This window comes from Nicotiana attenuata, unplaced genomic scaffold, assembly GCF_001879085.1.
Source record: "Nicotiana attenuata strain UT unplaced genomic scaffold, NIATTr2, whole genome shotgun sequence".
Taxonomy (NCBI): Eukaryota; Viridiplantae; Streptophyta; class Magnoliopsida; order Solanales; family Solanaceae; genus Nicotiana; species Nicotiana attenuata.
Genome location: NW_017672130.1, coordinates 50,619 through 63,328, shown reverse-complemented (window position 1 = coordinate 63,328; position 12,710 = coordinate 50,619). Strand labels below are relative to the sequence as shown.

Below are 12,710 nucleotides of genomic sequence, written 5' to 3'. Positions count from 1 at the left end.
ACGAAGGTGTCCAAATGACACACATATATATTCGGTAAAGTGTCTAGTTGGATATTTAGGTAATTGAAGTGTTCAAATGATCGTTATGGACAACAAAGGGACCCTTTATGTATTTTGCCTTTTTTTTAAATCTCACATTATTTTACGTCCAAACGCCTTACTCTAAATTAAATACTTCCCAAAATTGATTTTGACCGAAGTCAAGAGGCCACGTAGACCCACTAGAAATGAACAGTGCAAGAGTCCAGAACCTTCTTATAGCGGTGCAAATTTTTGTGGAAAATAATTTTGGCGCCCAACCAAAACCCTAGAGCAGCAGTCTAGCAGAGCCTTTATCAGTCTCCAACTCCTTTTCTACCGGAGCTAAGTAAACATCAATTAACCGGAAAATATGTCAGGCTTGAGGTTCTTCGTTGAAAGAACCGGTGACGGCGCCGGGCAGCCAGCCCTCGACGCCGACAACGGCGAGGAACTCATGCACGTTCAGCCTGGAACCGCCATCGTTCTCGGCAGCCGCCAGCCTGAGTCCCCTGGCACTCTCTACATCACAACTAAGTAACTCTCGACCTTAAACTTATCTTTTGTTTGTTTCTGTATTTATGCCTTTTCGAATCGAATCATTCGTTGAGTTTGGTTGTAATTCGTAAAATATTTACCAGGCAAGTGGTGTGGCTAAGCGATACAGATAGGAGTAAAGGTTATGCAGTTGATTTCTTGTCGGTTTCACTTCATGCTGTATCTAGGGACCCCGAGGCGTATCAGGATCCTTGTTTATACGCTCAGGTAAAATCTCCTTTCGGAATGTAAATACGGAGTATATTATTTCCGTTAGTTGAGGTTTTACGTTTCACTCTATATTAGCAAGAGAGCGAAAAAATGAAGATTAATTTCTGTTCTTTGTGAAATTGGAATGTCCCAAATTTTGTAGAAGCAAATTGACCTGCCTATATTTGGATTAATTTCTGTTGTAATTTTAAGATCTGCTGGTCGTGAAATGGAACTGATAGTAATCAAAAAGGGCTAGGAATATACTGAAGTGATTATTTAAGTATCTCTCCTTATGATTATTTCCCTTTTAAATATCTGACTGAAAAGGTTCTCACCCTTGTTATCAGAGGCTGATATATCTTGCTTCAAGAGGTATCATCCCATGCTGCTTCCCTTAAAATTTTCAGCTAGTATAATGCAAATGACAATTAGAAGAATTAAGTAAGTTTGCTTAACACCACTTGACAAGAGGTGGTTCCTAGTTCTCTGGTCACAAATATTTCATAGTATAACAGAGGGATTATTTAACTTCGTGAGATATTGGGAATGCAGGTAGCTTAATGATATCAAATATTGACTACTAAGTAGGAATGAGAATTAAAAAGGAATTTTTTTTTTTGGGGGGGGGGGGGGCAACTATATTAATTAGTCGCATTTTATTCATGAAATGGCTTAGATTGGTAGTCTGGATTTGGTAGAGAAAAAACATTCTATCAGATTGAATAGTAATATTCTATCCAATAAGTACCTTGTGTTAGCATTGACAAATTACGTCCTGGATATCTAGTATTCCTTAATTATTACCCATGTCTACTATTTAGGCGGAATACCCTCATCAATCTGTTTTTTGGGTTGGCATTTGAATAACCAACTAAGAACTCTCTGAATTGGGAAAGGAAACCAGGTATCTGAAAAGCTGCAATCAAAATTGTTTTAGATTTATGGAAAAAATAATTTCTGTTTTTCGGATTTTGGTAACCTGGTAACAACTACTAAAATCTTTAGGTTTTTGTTTTGTATTTTATTTGGGGAATGCTTGTAAAGATAACTATTCTGTGGTTTTTATTTTTTAATTTTTTTTTGATAAGGTAAAAGTTTTCATTAATAAGGTAGCAAGATGGTACAAAATGTTATTAAGAGCACCCCAGAAACAACCATCTCCTACAGTCCTCCTAGTAAATCCAGAAAATCTATAAACTGTTGTTCCACTGGTACACTGCTTTTTCACCAATAAAACAGGTAATACATTTGTTTCTAATTCTAAAAATGTGATCCTTGTGTCCTTCAATACAAGCCCGGTTCGTTTCCAGCCATAAAGTCCAGAATATGCACAATGGAATGGTTCTCCGTATTTGCTTCAGTCTTCTAGGTACTCTTTGATTTTGCCACTCTTCCAACAAACTCCTGACGGTCTGTGGCATTACCCAAGAGATACCAAAAACGTTTAAGAACAAGTCGCAGCATTGTCTAGCAATTCTACAATGGATAAGAATATGATTCACTAATTCTTGATCTCCTTCACACAGATAGCATCTTTTACTTAGATTAAACCCCTTTTTTGCAAATTATCTTGTGTCAAACATGTTTCGCAAGCTGCTATCCATCCAAAGCATGCCACCTTGACTGGAGCTTTTTTCTTCAAAATCATCTTCCAAGGCCAATTTTCAACCGTGACTTGACTTCTTAATCAGCATATTATTAACAACTTTTGACTGGAAACTTTTTATCCTTACCATCTGTCCAGATCAGCGCATCCACCTAACTATGATTAATTGAGTGAGTCAAGCTGTTGAAGTAAAAGACAATGGTCATCAATCTCCCAGTCGCTCAAGCTTCTTCTGAGCTCCACCTGCCATCCTGCCTCTGTGAAAATCAGCAATCATACCATCCTTTTTAACAGAATAATTGAATAGATAGGACACTTAGATTTCAAGCATTTCTCCCCTAATTGGTTCAGTTGGTTAAAACTAATTGGTTCAGTTGTCCTCTCCATTAGTCCTACTGAGGAGTGTAGAAAATTACACAACTCCACTACATTCAATAGGGTAACTTGGGCATTCTATTTAAGTTTAGTTTCTCGGTTTGTTTTTATGCATCTGTAGTTTTCCTGTTTACTTGAGCATGGAGTATCATCCTGCTGTTTACTTTTTTCTTTTTTCATTTGTCAGTAAGATATCTCACACAGTGAGTATATAGTTGGACATTCTCTACTCGGGTAAAAATGCAATTTCTTTTATTTGACAAAATAGGATCCAGAAAAAAAAAATTAGGATAGGCTAGCATATGCTGTCTGTTCAGTGAAGCTGGAAGATCATTTGGGATTGGCTGCATGATTGTTATGCGTATTTTACCTTGATGAGGTGGTTTCATGGTTGTTATGCATGTGTCCATTCTGTTAAGGCATGTCTTTGGTTTTCATTATTAGTGAGTGTTTGGTAACGCAATTACTTTCTTTCAGTAAGAGCCTGTTTGGATGGGCTTGTTTTAAGTGACTTTTAAGCCAAAATAGCTTTTAAGCCATAAGTTAGGAATTCTAGATTTTGCTTTTGGCTTGTTTTTCTCATTTTAGCTTAAAAACACTTTTTTACTTTATCCAAACACTACAAAATGGCTTAAAAGCTATTTTGGCTTTAAAGCACTTAAAACAAGCCAATCCAAACGGGCTCAAAGTTTTGTATGATCATTTGATTTATTTTCTTTTCTGAAGGGGAACTGAGTGTGGGTGTTGGTTAAACATTTGTTCCATTTTGCAAATGTGATTGCTTTCTCTGTTGTGAAAATGATGGATATATTTTGCTTTGTTCTTGAAGATTGACAATGGATTGGAGTATGATGAATCAGAAGGCTCCACTGATGAGGGTGATGAGTCATCAGATTTATCAAGGATCACTGAGTTGAGACTTGTGCCATCGGATCCTAATCAATGTACTTCATTCTTGCTCATTGTTTTTACTTGGGTTTTCCTTGAAATCTTTCATCTAGGATAAATGCCTTGTGCTACTTCAGCTCCTAAAGATATGTTTGCTTTGTATGTTCTATTTTGACAGTGGATACTCTCTTCCAGATCTTTTGTGAATGTGCTGAGCTTAATCCTGAACCAATTGAAGGTTGTTATTTATTTCTTTGGACATACTCCAAACAAACGTCTTTTTCTCATTTTCTTCTGCCCAGTCATGTTTCTACTTGACTAAACCCTGGTATTGCTTTTTCCTAGGGGAGGAAGAAGAACATAATTGGATCTTCAGTGCAGATCAGCTGGAAAATCAGGAAGCTGGTATGGAATTGATAGTCATTGGTTTGTTTTATGAAACCAATTTTTGTTTTGCCAACTAACTTCTGCAGTTATTGGTCTTAACTTTTGAAGAGGAAGAATCTGAATGGACGTTTTCTCAAAATCTGACACATTCTATTGGTCATTCAAATGGAGATCACGACTTAGCTCATAATGTGCTTCAGGTATGCCTGTTGTAGATTTGGTTTGAGACTTGAACTTAAGAACTGTGATTATTCTATTGTCATTTGTCTTTTGTTTGGCTTGTTGGTAGGTGTAGGGTTTGGGTGGCATGGGAGATGAACAAATTAAATACTTGGTTTCTAGAGTAACAGGCAGAGAGTCTCACTATATATTTGGCAAGCACTGTCAAGAATTTTAGAGCTCCTCTTGGCCGATTGTCTCAAGTAACTCGTGTTTTTAGATGGGTGCTAGATAAACTAATATCAATAACTGCATGTGCAATTTCACTATAGCTCTGGCATATGCTGAGCCCTTCTATAATACACTCGTCGTCTAAGTTTGTTTCTTATTATTGTTATTTTTTGTGGTGGGGAGTGGTTTCAGGTCTATAAGAGTAGGTTGAGATATGAAAATAGAGCATCTTCATGCTTTCTGCTCTAGTTATTTCACATGCACTTCTAGTGCATATATTGGCTGTTTGTTGCTGGAAATTGAGACATTTACTTTTCTTACTGCAGCTTCAAATTAATGATCAAAGGTTTGAAGATGCGGAGGAAATGGACAGCGACAGCAAAAATGGTCATCGCTAAGGCGTCACCATTCTGAATCAGATTATCTTCTTGTGTATCATTATATCTCACAACGAACTTTTGATGTATATTAAAGTGTGTCAACCTGGTCCAGTTTCTCACACTTCAGATGTTCTTCCGGAAATGTTGATTTAAATTTAGATCTTTTGCCCAAAAAGATTACATGATATTCAGGAATTAACAGTTATTGCATATCAAAACTTAGTGACCTGTGAGTAGTGCGAGCCAAGACCACATAGCTTAAGTTGAAGGCAGCTTTTCTTGGTGTTTTTCCTGTCTTGTGCCCTTCGTTTGATTTTTTACCTGGGTTATGGTAATGACTTTAAAACTTCCAGGGATATCTGTGTGTAAACTTCAATCTAGTTACTCAGTATCTCGCCCAAATAAGCAGTGTAAATGGAAAGCACAACTTTCTGGCCCTCTAGCTCTCCCTCTTCAAGTGCCTGACATTGTTACTCTCAAGGTTCTCTCAAGTTCTTCCGGTTTTTTCGTGTTTGAGCTTCAAAAAATTTACACATTTTGGAAAGTATTCCTCATCAATAAATACACGAACCTTTAAGAAGTATGATCAATTACAACATGTCACATTCCAAACTGCTCTAATTTACACATGCGAGTGCATTGAAGAGCTTCCTTAAATGAGAGTTCTCAAGTAGATAAGTACTTTTGAGTTAATGCTACTTTATGTTGTATATGAAAAGTCATAACTAATTTGCTAGATGCATAATAAGTTAGTATATAGCTAATCGACACTTTTGTATTATGATCACAAAACAGCTTACTTTTTGGGGGAGTCCTTTCTGGAAGAATTAATACTTCTCCGTCGCAAGTCACACAACATGAGCACAATTAGGAGTTTGGTGGTGTCTGTGTGTACGGTCCTACAAAATGACCCTTCTTCATGTTGCTTTGACAAAATTTTGCTGCAAATCCTCCGTAATCAATGCACCTATGTGCTGGAACAATTAAACAACAGACATCAGTTGAGTTCTGATTGACTCACTTTCCAGAAGTAGTCTGAATTCCAATTCTTACCTAGCTATCTTTCTTGGGCATGAGCACAAGATCCAAAAGCCAATGAGATAGTAATAGTTTTAGACTCAAACTGCAAACTTTCTCGGCACAAGTAAGCAATTATCATCTATCAACAAAATAGAATCAGAAATGTTTACTTGGATCCGCCTCGTGAATGATGAGTATCTGTGCATATTGCTAAACAACCTACCTTAAATGAACAAGTGAACTCTGCGACCACTGGCATTTCACTTTGTTCGGCAAGTTGAAATAATCTTAGGATAACTTTGGGCTTTTGATCACTTTTGTAGAGGAAGCCGAAGATCTTTTGCATCTTCGGAGAACTAGCACGAGTGGAATTATTGAGGCGTAAATTGGTTTTAGGCTTTTAGCTGTGCAGAGTTTCAAGGTAGAATCAAATTTTTGGTCGACTTCTTACGTTCTTCTTCCAATAAAGAAGGGCCCATAATACGTGATGTATCAACATGGAACAACTCGAAGTTCATGAGATTGACTTCATGCAAATGCAGTACTAAATAGCATTAACATAATCATTAGAGCAATAAAAGGCATGGAAAAATGGAAGCAAATTTTGATGAGGGACAGCAAAAAGGAAGCACATTTCATTAAGACTGAGATGACTAGCATAATGAAATCTCCCCAACTGGAAGTCATTAATACAGTTGAGAAAGGAAAAACAAATAGTCCGGTCCACTAAAAATTAAAACACCTATACAAGTTTTCGATATTTTCTTGTGCCAAGCTCCTCCTACTTCCTGTGATCAGTAGCTAAAAGCTTCATTAATAAAGGTCACCAAAAACTCTTTTTCTTCTCACTAATTGAATAGTAATCAAGATACCAATTAACGAACTTGTGTAGCCCCATCTGCAAATCTGTAGTAGGTTTATATCCAAATTCCTTCTGAGCATAGCTAATATTAGCATGAGTAAACATCACATCCCCATTTCTTGGCAATGGCAACACATTCTTTTTAGCCTTTACCTTAAGCAACTTCTCCAATATACTAACCAGCTTAGTAACTGGAACAGGTGAAGTATTCCCCAAATTGAACACTCTCAACTGTGCATTTCCCTTCTTCTTCCCACCACTTCCTGTACTCTTCTCAGCTGTATCCAATGCCCCTAAACACCCTTTCACTATATCATCAATGTAAGTAAAATCCCTTGCTACACTTTTATTATTAGAACCTTCAAACACATTAATACTCTTTCCCTTTAATATATTCTTTGTGAAAAAGAAATACGCCATATCAGGCCGACCCCAAGGTCCATAAACAGTGAAAAATCTCAACCCTGTAATTGAAAGACCATAGATATGGTTATAAGTATGAGCAATCTCTTCACCAGCTTTCTTTGTAGCGGCGTAAAGACTAGCTGGTTGATCCGTTCGATCTTTTTCTGAAAAGGGTACTTTAGAGTTAAGTCCATAAACAGAACTGGACGATGCCCAAACAATTGCAGGCTGTGGATTAGCTGATTTACAGGCCTCGAAAACGCTAACGAGACCTGCAATATTACTGTGGATATAAGAACCAGGATTCTTCATAGCGTAACGAACGCCAGCTTGTGCAGCTAAGTGCATTACGTGAGTAAATGACACAATGTCAAAAAGCTTCTTGAGCAAATGACTGTCATTAATATCACCTTCAATAACAAAAATCCCATTACGTTCTAACAATTTCTGACGGGCTCTTTTCAACGATGGGTCGTAATAGCTGTTGAAATTGTCCAGGCCGACGACGCCGTCGCCGCGCCGTTTGAGGGCGGCGGAAACGTGGGACCCGACGAAACCGGCAGCACCGGTGACAAGGACGGTAATATGACCGGAACGAGAGCGGGCAGAGGATTTGACACGCTTATCCCATTGTGGGCTGCCCCATTTCATGTTGGGGTGAATAGATTGGGAATCAGAAGGAGGAGAGTGGAAACATATGAAAAGAATGGTACCTGCAAAAAGTGTGGTCCAGAAAATAAGCTTGGTGATTGAATATGTCCATCTACTACGGTGTTTGTCCATTGTTTAATGGGATTAATTGCTAAATTGGCAGTAAATATCTACAATGGAATGATAATAACAAAAGATTCATTCTCATTGAACATGGGTAAAATTAGAGCTGATATCAATGGTGCCGTTTAAGTTTTTAAAAAAAAAAATTCAAGAAAAAGGGTTTGTTGCAATTGGTGTTTATCTAAGAGCTATAACATTGGATTGGATATATACGTCTTCTGGAAAATCGGGTCTGAGATATGAAAAAAAGGATAACAGAGAGAGAGAAAGAAGGGGGGGAGGAATCTGGGGATAAAGAAGGAATAGAGGGATGAGTGTGCAAAAGGTTTCTGTAAATGTGGGGCCAAAGAAAAGAATAAGATGGAGAGAGAGAGAAACAAAGGTTGGACGGAAGTCGGAGACCGTACATTATATGGGAGATGGAGATGAGAGTATCGTCACAGCTTTTCTCAGCATATTGGCTCTAACCGCGGTAAATACTTACCCGCACCGAGTATATACACCAAGTCTATATACAAAACACATATCATGTATCTATTGATTTGGTGTAAATACCCGGTGTGGGTAAGTTTTTACGGCGTACCATTCTCCTTTTCATCACAATTTGCTTCTAAATGGACTACTTTTTAATCGTTACAACTTTCATCGTTTTTTTTTCTCCCTAAACTTTCATTTTACATCTTTGGTCCTCCACTAATTTTCTGAACATTTTAATTTTTCCCCTAAAGTGCTAACTCTGTTTTTTTTTTTGGGATGACATTCGGCAGGAATTAATGTTGCACCTTTTTTTTTCCTTACTCTAGTAAATATTTGAGTTTTGTTTGTTGCATCACAACTTCTCTTTGAAATAAAATGTGCTTCATCTAAGTTTATGCTGTATAATTTTTTTTTTTTACATTGTCAATGTATATAAATTATAATAAATTTTCTTTTGTATTGTTATATATTCCTCTGTCACTTTTATGTGATGCACTTTGACTAGGTACATTGACTAAAAAGGAAAGTAAATCAGTTAGATTAAGACAGAAAGAGTAATTAGTATGTAGATATTTGTTATACTAGGGATAATTGAGGTAAAAAGAAAGGTGCATATTTCAATATGCAAGCGATCGCTCTATGCTCTTGTTTGGATATAGATTTTGTATACTTCTTCTCAAAAAAATATTGAAGAAAAATGTTCAAGTTCCAAAAACTGGTTTGGATTAGTTTTTGTGTGAATTTTTTTTATAAATTCATTTTTTAAATCTCAACCAGTTCAAATTTATGTCCAAACGCTAGCTAAGTTGTATTCTTTGGTCGGACTTACTTTCATTTGAAGTTAGCTAGATTATTTTCACTTGATAGCATTAAGTTACGAGTAGCGTTCAAGTGATCAATGAGCGTAGCCATTTCTTGGGTTATGCTTAATTATTTCTATCCTAGCTTTCCCAATTTTTTTCTCAAGTATTCGTCTCTTGTAATGCTACAGCTAAAACAATTTTATGATTGTTAGCTACGGAGATTTTGCCATACAATTGCAATTGCTTATGCTGATGGACAAAGCTGGACTTGAGAGTTAAAGAGAATATCATTCCTAGACCATTAATTAATTTGTGAAGAATTTTCCGATGGGGAAGAAGAAACAGTGAAAGGACATAGGCCGTTGCTAATGTGAAAGTATGATAGGGACGAGTCTTTTCAACGGTCACCCAGATGAAGTTTTGTTTTGGATGAAAAGAGTCAATACTTATCCAAAACAGATATCCACTGAAGACACCTATCGTTGGTTGATGACCCGCAACTCTACTGTATCACGGCAACGTCAAGTATTCAAAATTCTTTTAGAATTAAACACGACAAAATTACATAATAATGCACTTCATAAGTTGACCTTGCACTATTTTAGCCCAGTTACAAGTTTGCAAATGTGTAACCAAATATCAAGAAGATCTTTTCTTTTCACATTCCCTCGTATTATAACAACCTCATTTATTCCTACCTACCCCTATTGTAGCTCTCTCCTCATTTTTCACCCATAAATATTTAATTTAATTAATGAAAAAGAATCATATGCAAACAAAACTGAAAAGAAAAATCAGTTCCCCATTCAGTCAACACTCATTTGTGCCTTCTTCCATAACTAATACTTCTCTGTTTTTTTTTTAAATTTTGTATATCTTCAGGTTTATACATACCTATCACAATTGCAAAACGCAAAAACAGACGCGAGAAACCTAAAATCTCATCTCCTTTAATGCTAATCTTGTTAAATTTCGATTATGATTTTGTGAGAAATTTGGAGTGGGTATTGTTTGAACTTATTAGAAATAGTCTAAGTAGGTTGTATACAAAGTTTGAAGTTATTTACCGGAGATTTGGACTAGTTTTATACAAGAATTGCAAGTGAAAATCGTACAAAAATTTCGTCAGCGATGCTTATACACTTTTATACAATATTATACACTTTTATACAAAGAGGTACAATATGTATATAGTTGTATAAAAGTGTATAATATTGTATAATCACAGAGTGAAAATATTCTTGATACACTATGTATATAGGTGTATAAGAAGAATAAGAAGAAGAATAAAAAGAAGAAGAAGAAAATGCGAGAAATTCACCAAATACCTGTAAATAATGTATCAACCTTGGATATAATAGTGTATAAGTTGTGTTTATACAATATTATACATTATTATACAAATGAATCCTATCAATGGAGCTTCACGTGTTCTTCTTCTTCTTTGGGCATCCTCTGAAATTTAACTCAAATATAGCCTAAATCTACTCCAAATCACTTGAAATTTAAGTTTGGAACTCATCTTGATGATTCCAATCAATTGAGACAACACCCATTCCAAACAACTAACAAATCGGAAAACTCAATTTCTGAAATTTAACTCAAATATAGCCTAAATCTACTCCAAATCACTTGAAATTTAAGTTTTGAACTCATCTTGATGATTCCAATCAATTGAGACAACACCCATTTCAAACAACTAACAAATCGGAAAACTTAATTTCTGAAATCGAATCTTCGAACCACTTGTAATGGTGACTTTTATTTTTTCAAATCCTTAGTTAACCACTGAAATCCGGAAAATAATTGAAGGAGAATAACAATAGTAGAGAAATTTTGTGGTGTAAAGGCTGACATGGGAAGGAGAAGAAGAACGAAGGAATAAGGGGAACGAAGAAAAAAGGGGAACGAAGAAATAAGGGGTGGGCTAACTGGTAAAAATTAATTTTCAGATTATGTACAACCTGGGCTATACTGGGTAAGGGCTTCAAACATGGACCATTTTCTGATGGGTTGTTGGGCCAAGTGACAAGGGATGTAATTCTCCCATTAAACACAAACCTTTAACTCGTTTACTTTGATGGTAAAATCAAGTCGGCACGTGAGTGAGTGTATCGAAGACAAAATGTATCTTCTCATAATTTAAGTTTTTAGAATGAGATAGTTGTGTATTTCAACACTTAAAAAACACATTGTTTATTCGTAAAACGATACAGCTGAATTTATACGTGGTTTATAGACAAACGAATCGATTTGATCCCAAAAATAATAAATAAATAAAAATGCAAGACTCAACGTTAAAATCGAGATAAGATAGTGAATAGCCTGATTCCGGGAGCGGAACTTCCAAAGGTAGTAATAACAATATTAATAAGCAAGAAATGGAATGTTATTGAGCTTTTGAACAGTGTATAACATAAGTAGTAACAGGCTGCTTTAGTGCGCAACGCTTGGGATGCCATGGGATCTTCGGACAATTTTCCGTTCTCAAGTTAGTCAATGATCTCGTTTCTCCAGTCCCAAACCAAATTGGTCACTTTTACTTCATAATAACTGTCCACATCCAATACCAAATGCATAAGCTGCACAACCGTACCACAATTTAGTCCCTTTATTTTCGTAGAAGAACCCAGATTCGCCAATGCATCTGCTTCCGCATTTTCTTCCCGATGTAGGTGATTGACCATACCCTGAACCATGCGAGCAGAGTTTGGACTTTTACTACATATTGTTGCATGCATTCCTCTTTGGCATCAAAGATTCCGTAGATCTGAGTTACTACCAATTGGGAATCACATTTGATTTCTATGACCTCGGAGTCCAGTACTCGGTCCAGCTCGAGTCCCGCAATTAAAGCCTCATACTCCATTTCATTGTTAGTCAAGGGAACATTCCTTATGGCCTACCTCAGGGTTTCCTCCGAAGGCGTGATTAGTACTATACCCCGAGCCTGGACCCTTTCATGTTGGAAGCTCTGACTGTGAACAAGGTCTAGATTCCCGATGTCGATTCCGACGCTATCACCGCTTCTTTGGTGGTCAAAGGCAGCAGTCCAGGACTGAAATCGGTCACAAAGTCGGCCAAGACTTGTGACTTTATCGCAGTCTTGGGTTTACACTCTATGTAAAATTCACTCATTTCTACTGCCCATTTGGTCAGTCGACCTAATAGTTCAGGTTTATGAAGGATATTCCGCAAAGGAAAGGCTGTCACCATGGCTATCGAATGACATTGAAAATAAGGCCTAAACTTTCGAGCGGCGATTACGAGAGCTAATGCCAAATTTTTCAAATGGGGAGCGAGTTTCTGCTCTCATTAAAATTTTACTAACATAATAAATAGAAGATTGCGTACCTTCGTCTTCACGAACTAAAACGGCATTTACCGCTACCTCTGAGACCGCTAAGTAAATCGGCAACTGTTCGCCTTCCTCAGGTTTCGATAATAATAAAGGGCTCAATAAATATCTTTTCAAATCTTTCAGAGCCTGTTGGCATTCCGAAGTCCATTCAAAGTTGTTCTTCTTTTTCAGAAGGCAAAAGAAGTGATGACATTTTTCCGAAGACAGAGAAATG

General features: G+C 36.7%; 2 protein-coding genes across 2 annotated transcripts; one reads left to right on the top strand and one right to left on the bottom strand.

Annotated features, from left to right (window-relative positions):
* Positions 1-265: 265 nt before the first annotated feature.
* On the top strand, positions 266-5,191 carry LOC109211978 (chloride conductance regulatory protein ICln). Its single transcript, XM_019375580.1, has 7 exons — positions 266-555; positions 660-783; positions 3,579-3,693; positions 3,816-3,875; positions 3,983-4,042; positions 4,133-4,224; positions 4,741-5,191. The coding sequence occupies exons 1-7, from the start codon at positions 392-394 to the stop codon at positions 4,810-4,812; spliced, it is 687 nt and encodes a 228-aa protein (XP_019231125.1). The 5' UTR covers positions 266-391; the 3' UTR covers positions 4,813-5,191.
* A 1,231-nt stretch (positions 5,192-6,422) lies between these two features.
* LOC109211977 (UDP-glucuronate 4-epimerase 2-like) lies at positions 6,423-8,261 on the bottom strand. The gene has a single exon (XM_019375579.1). The coding sequence runs from the start codon at positions 7,862-7,864 to the stop codon at positions 6,638-6,640; it is 1,227 nt and encodes a 408-aa protein (XP_019231124.1). The 5' UTR covers positions 7,865-8,261; the 3' UTR covers positions 6,423-6,637.
* Positions 8,262-12,710: the final 4,449 nt, after the last annotated feature.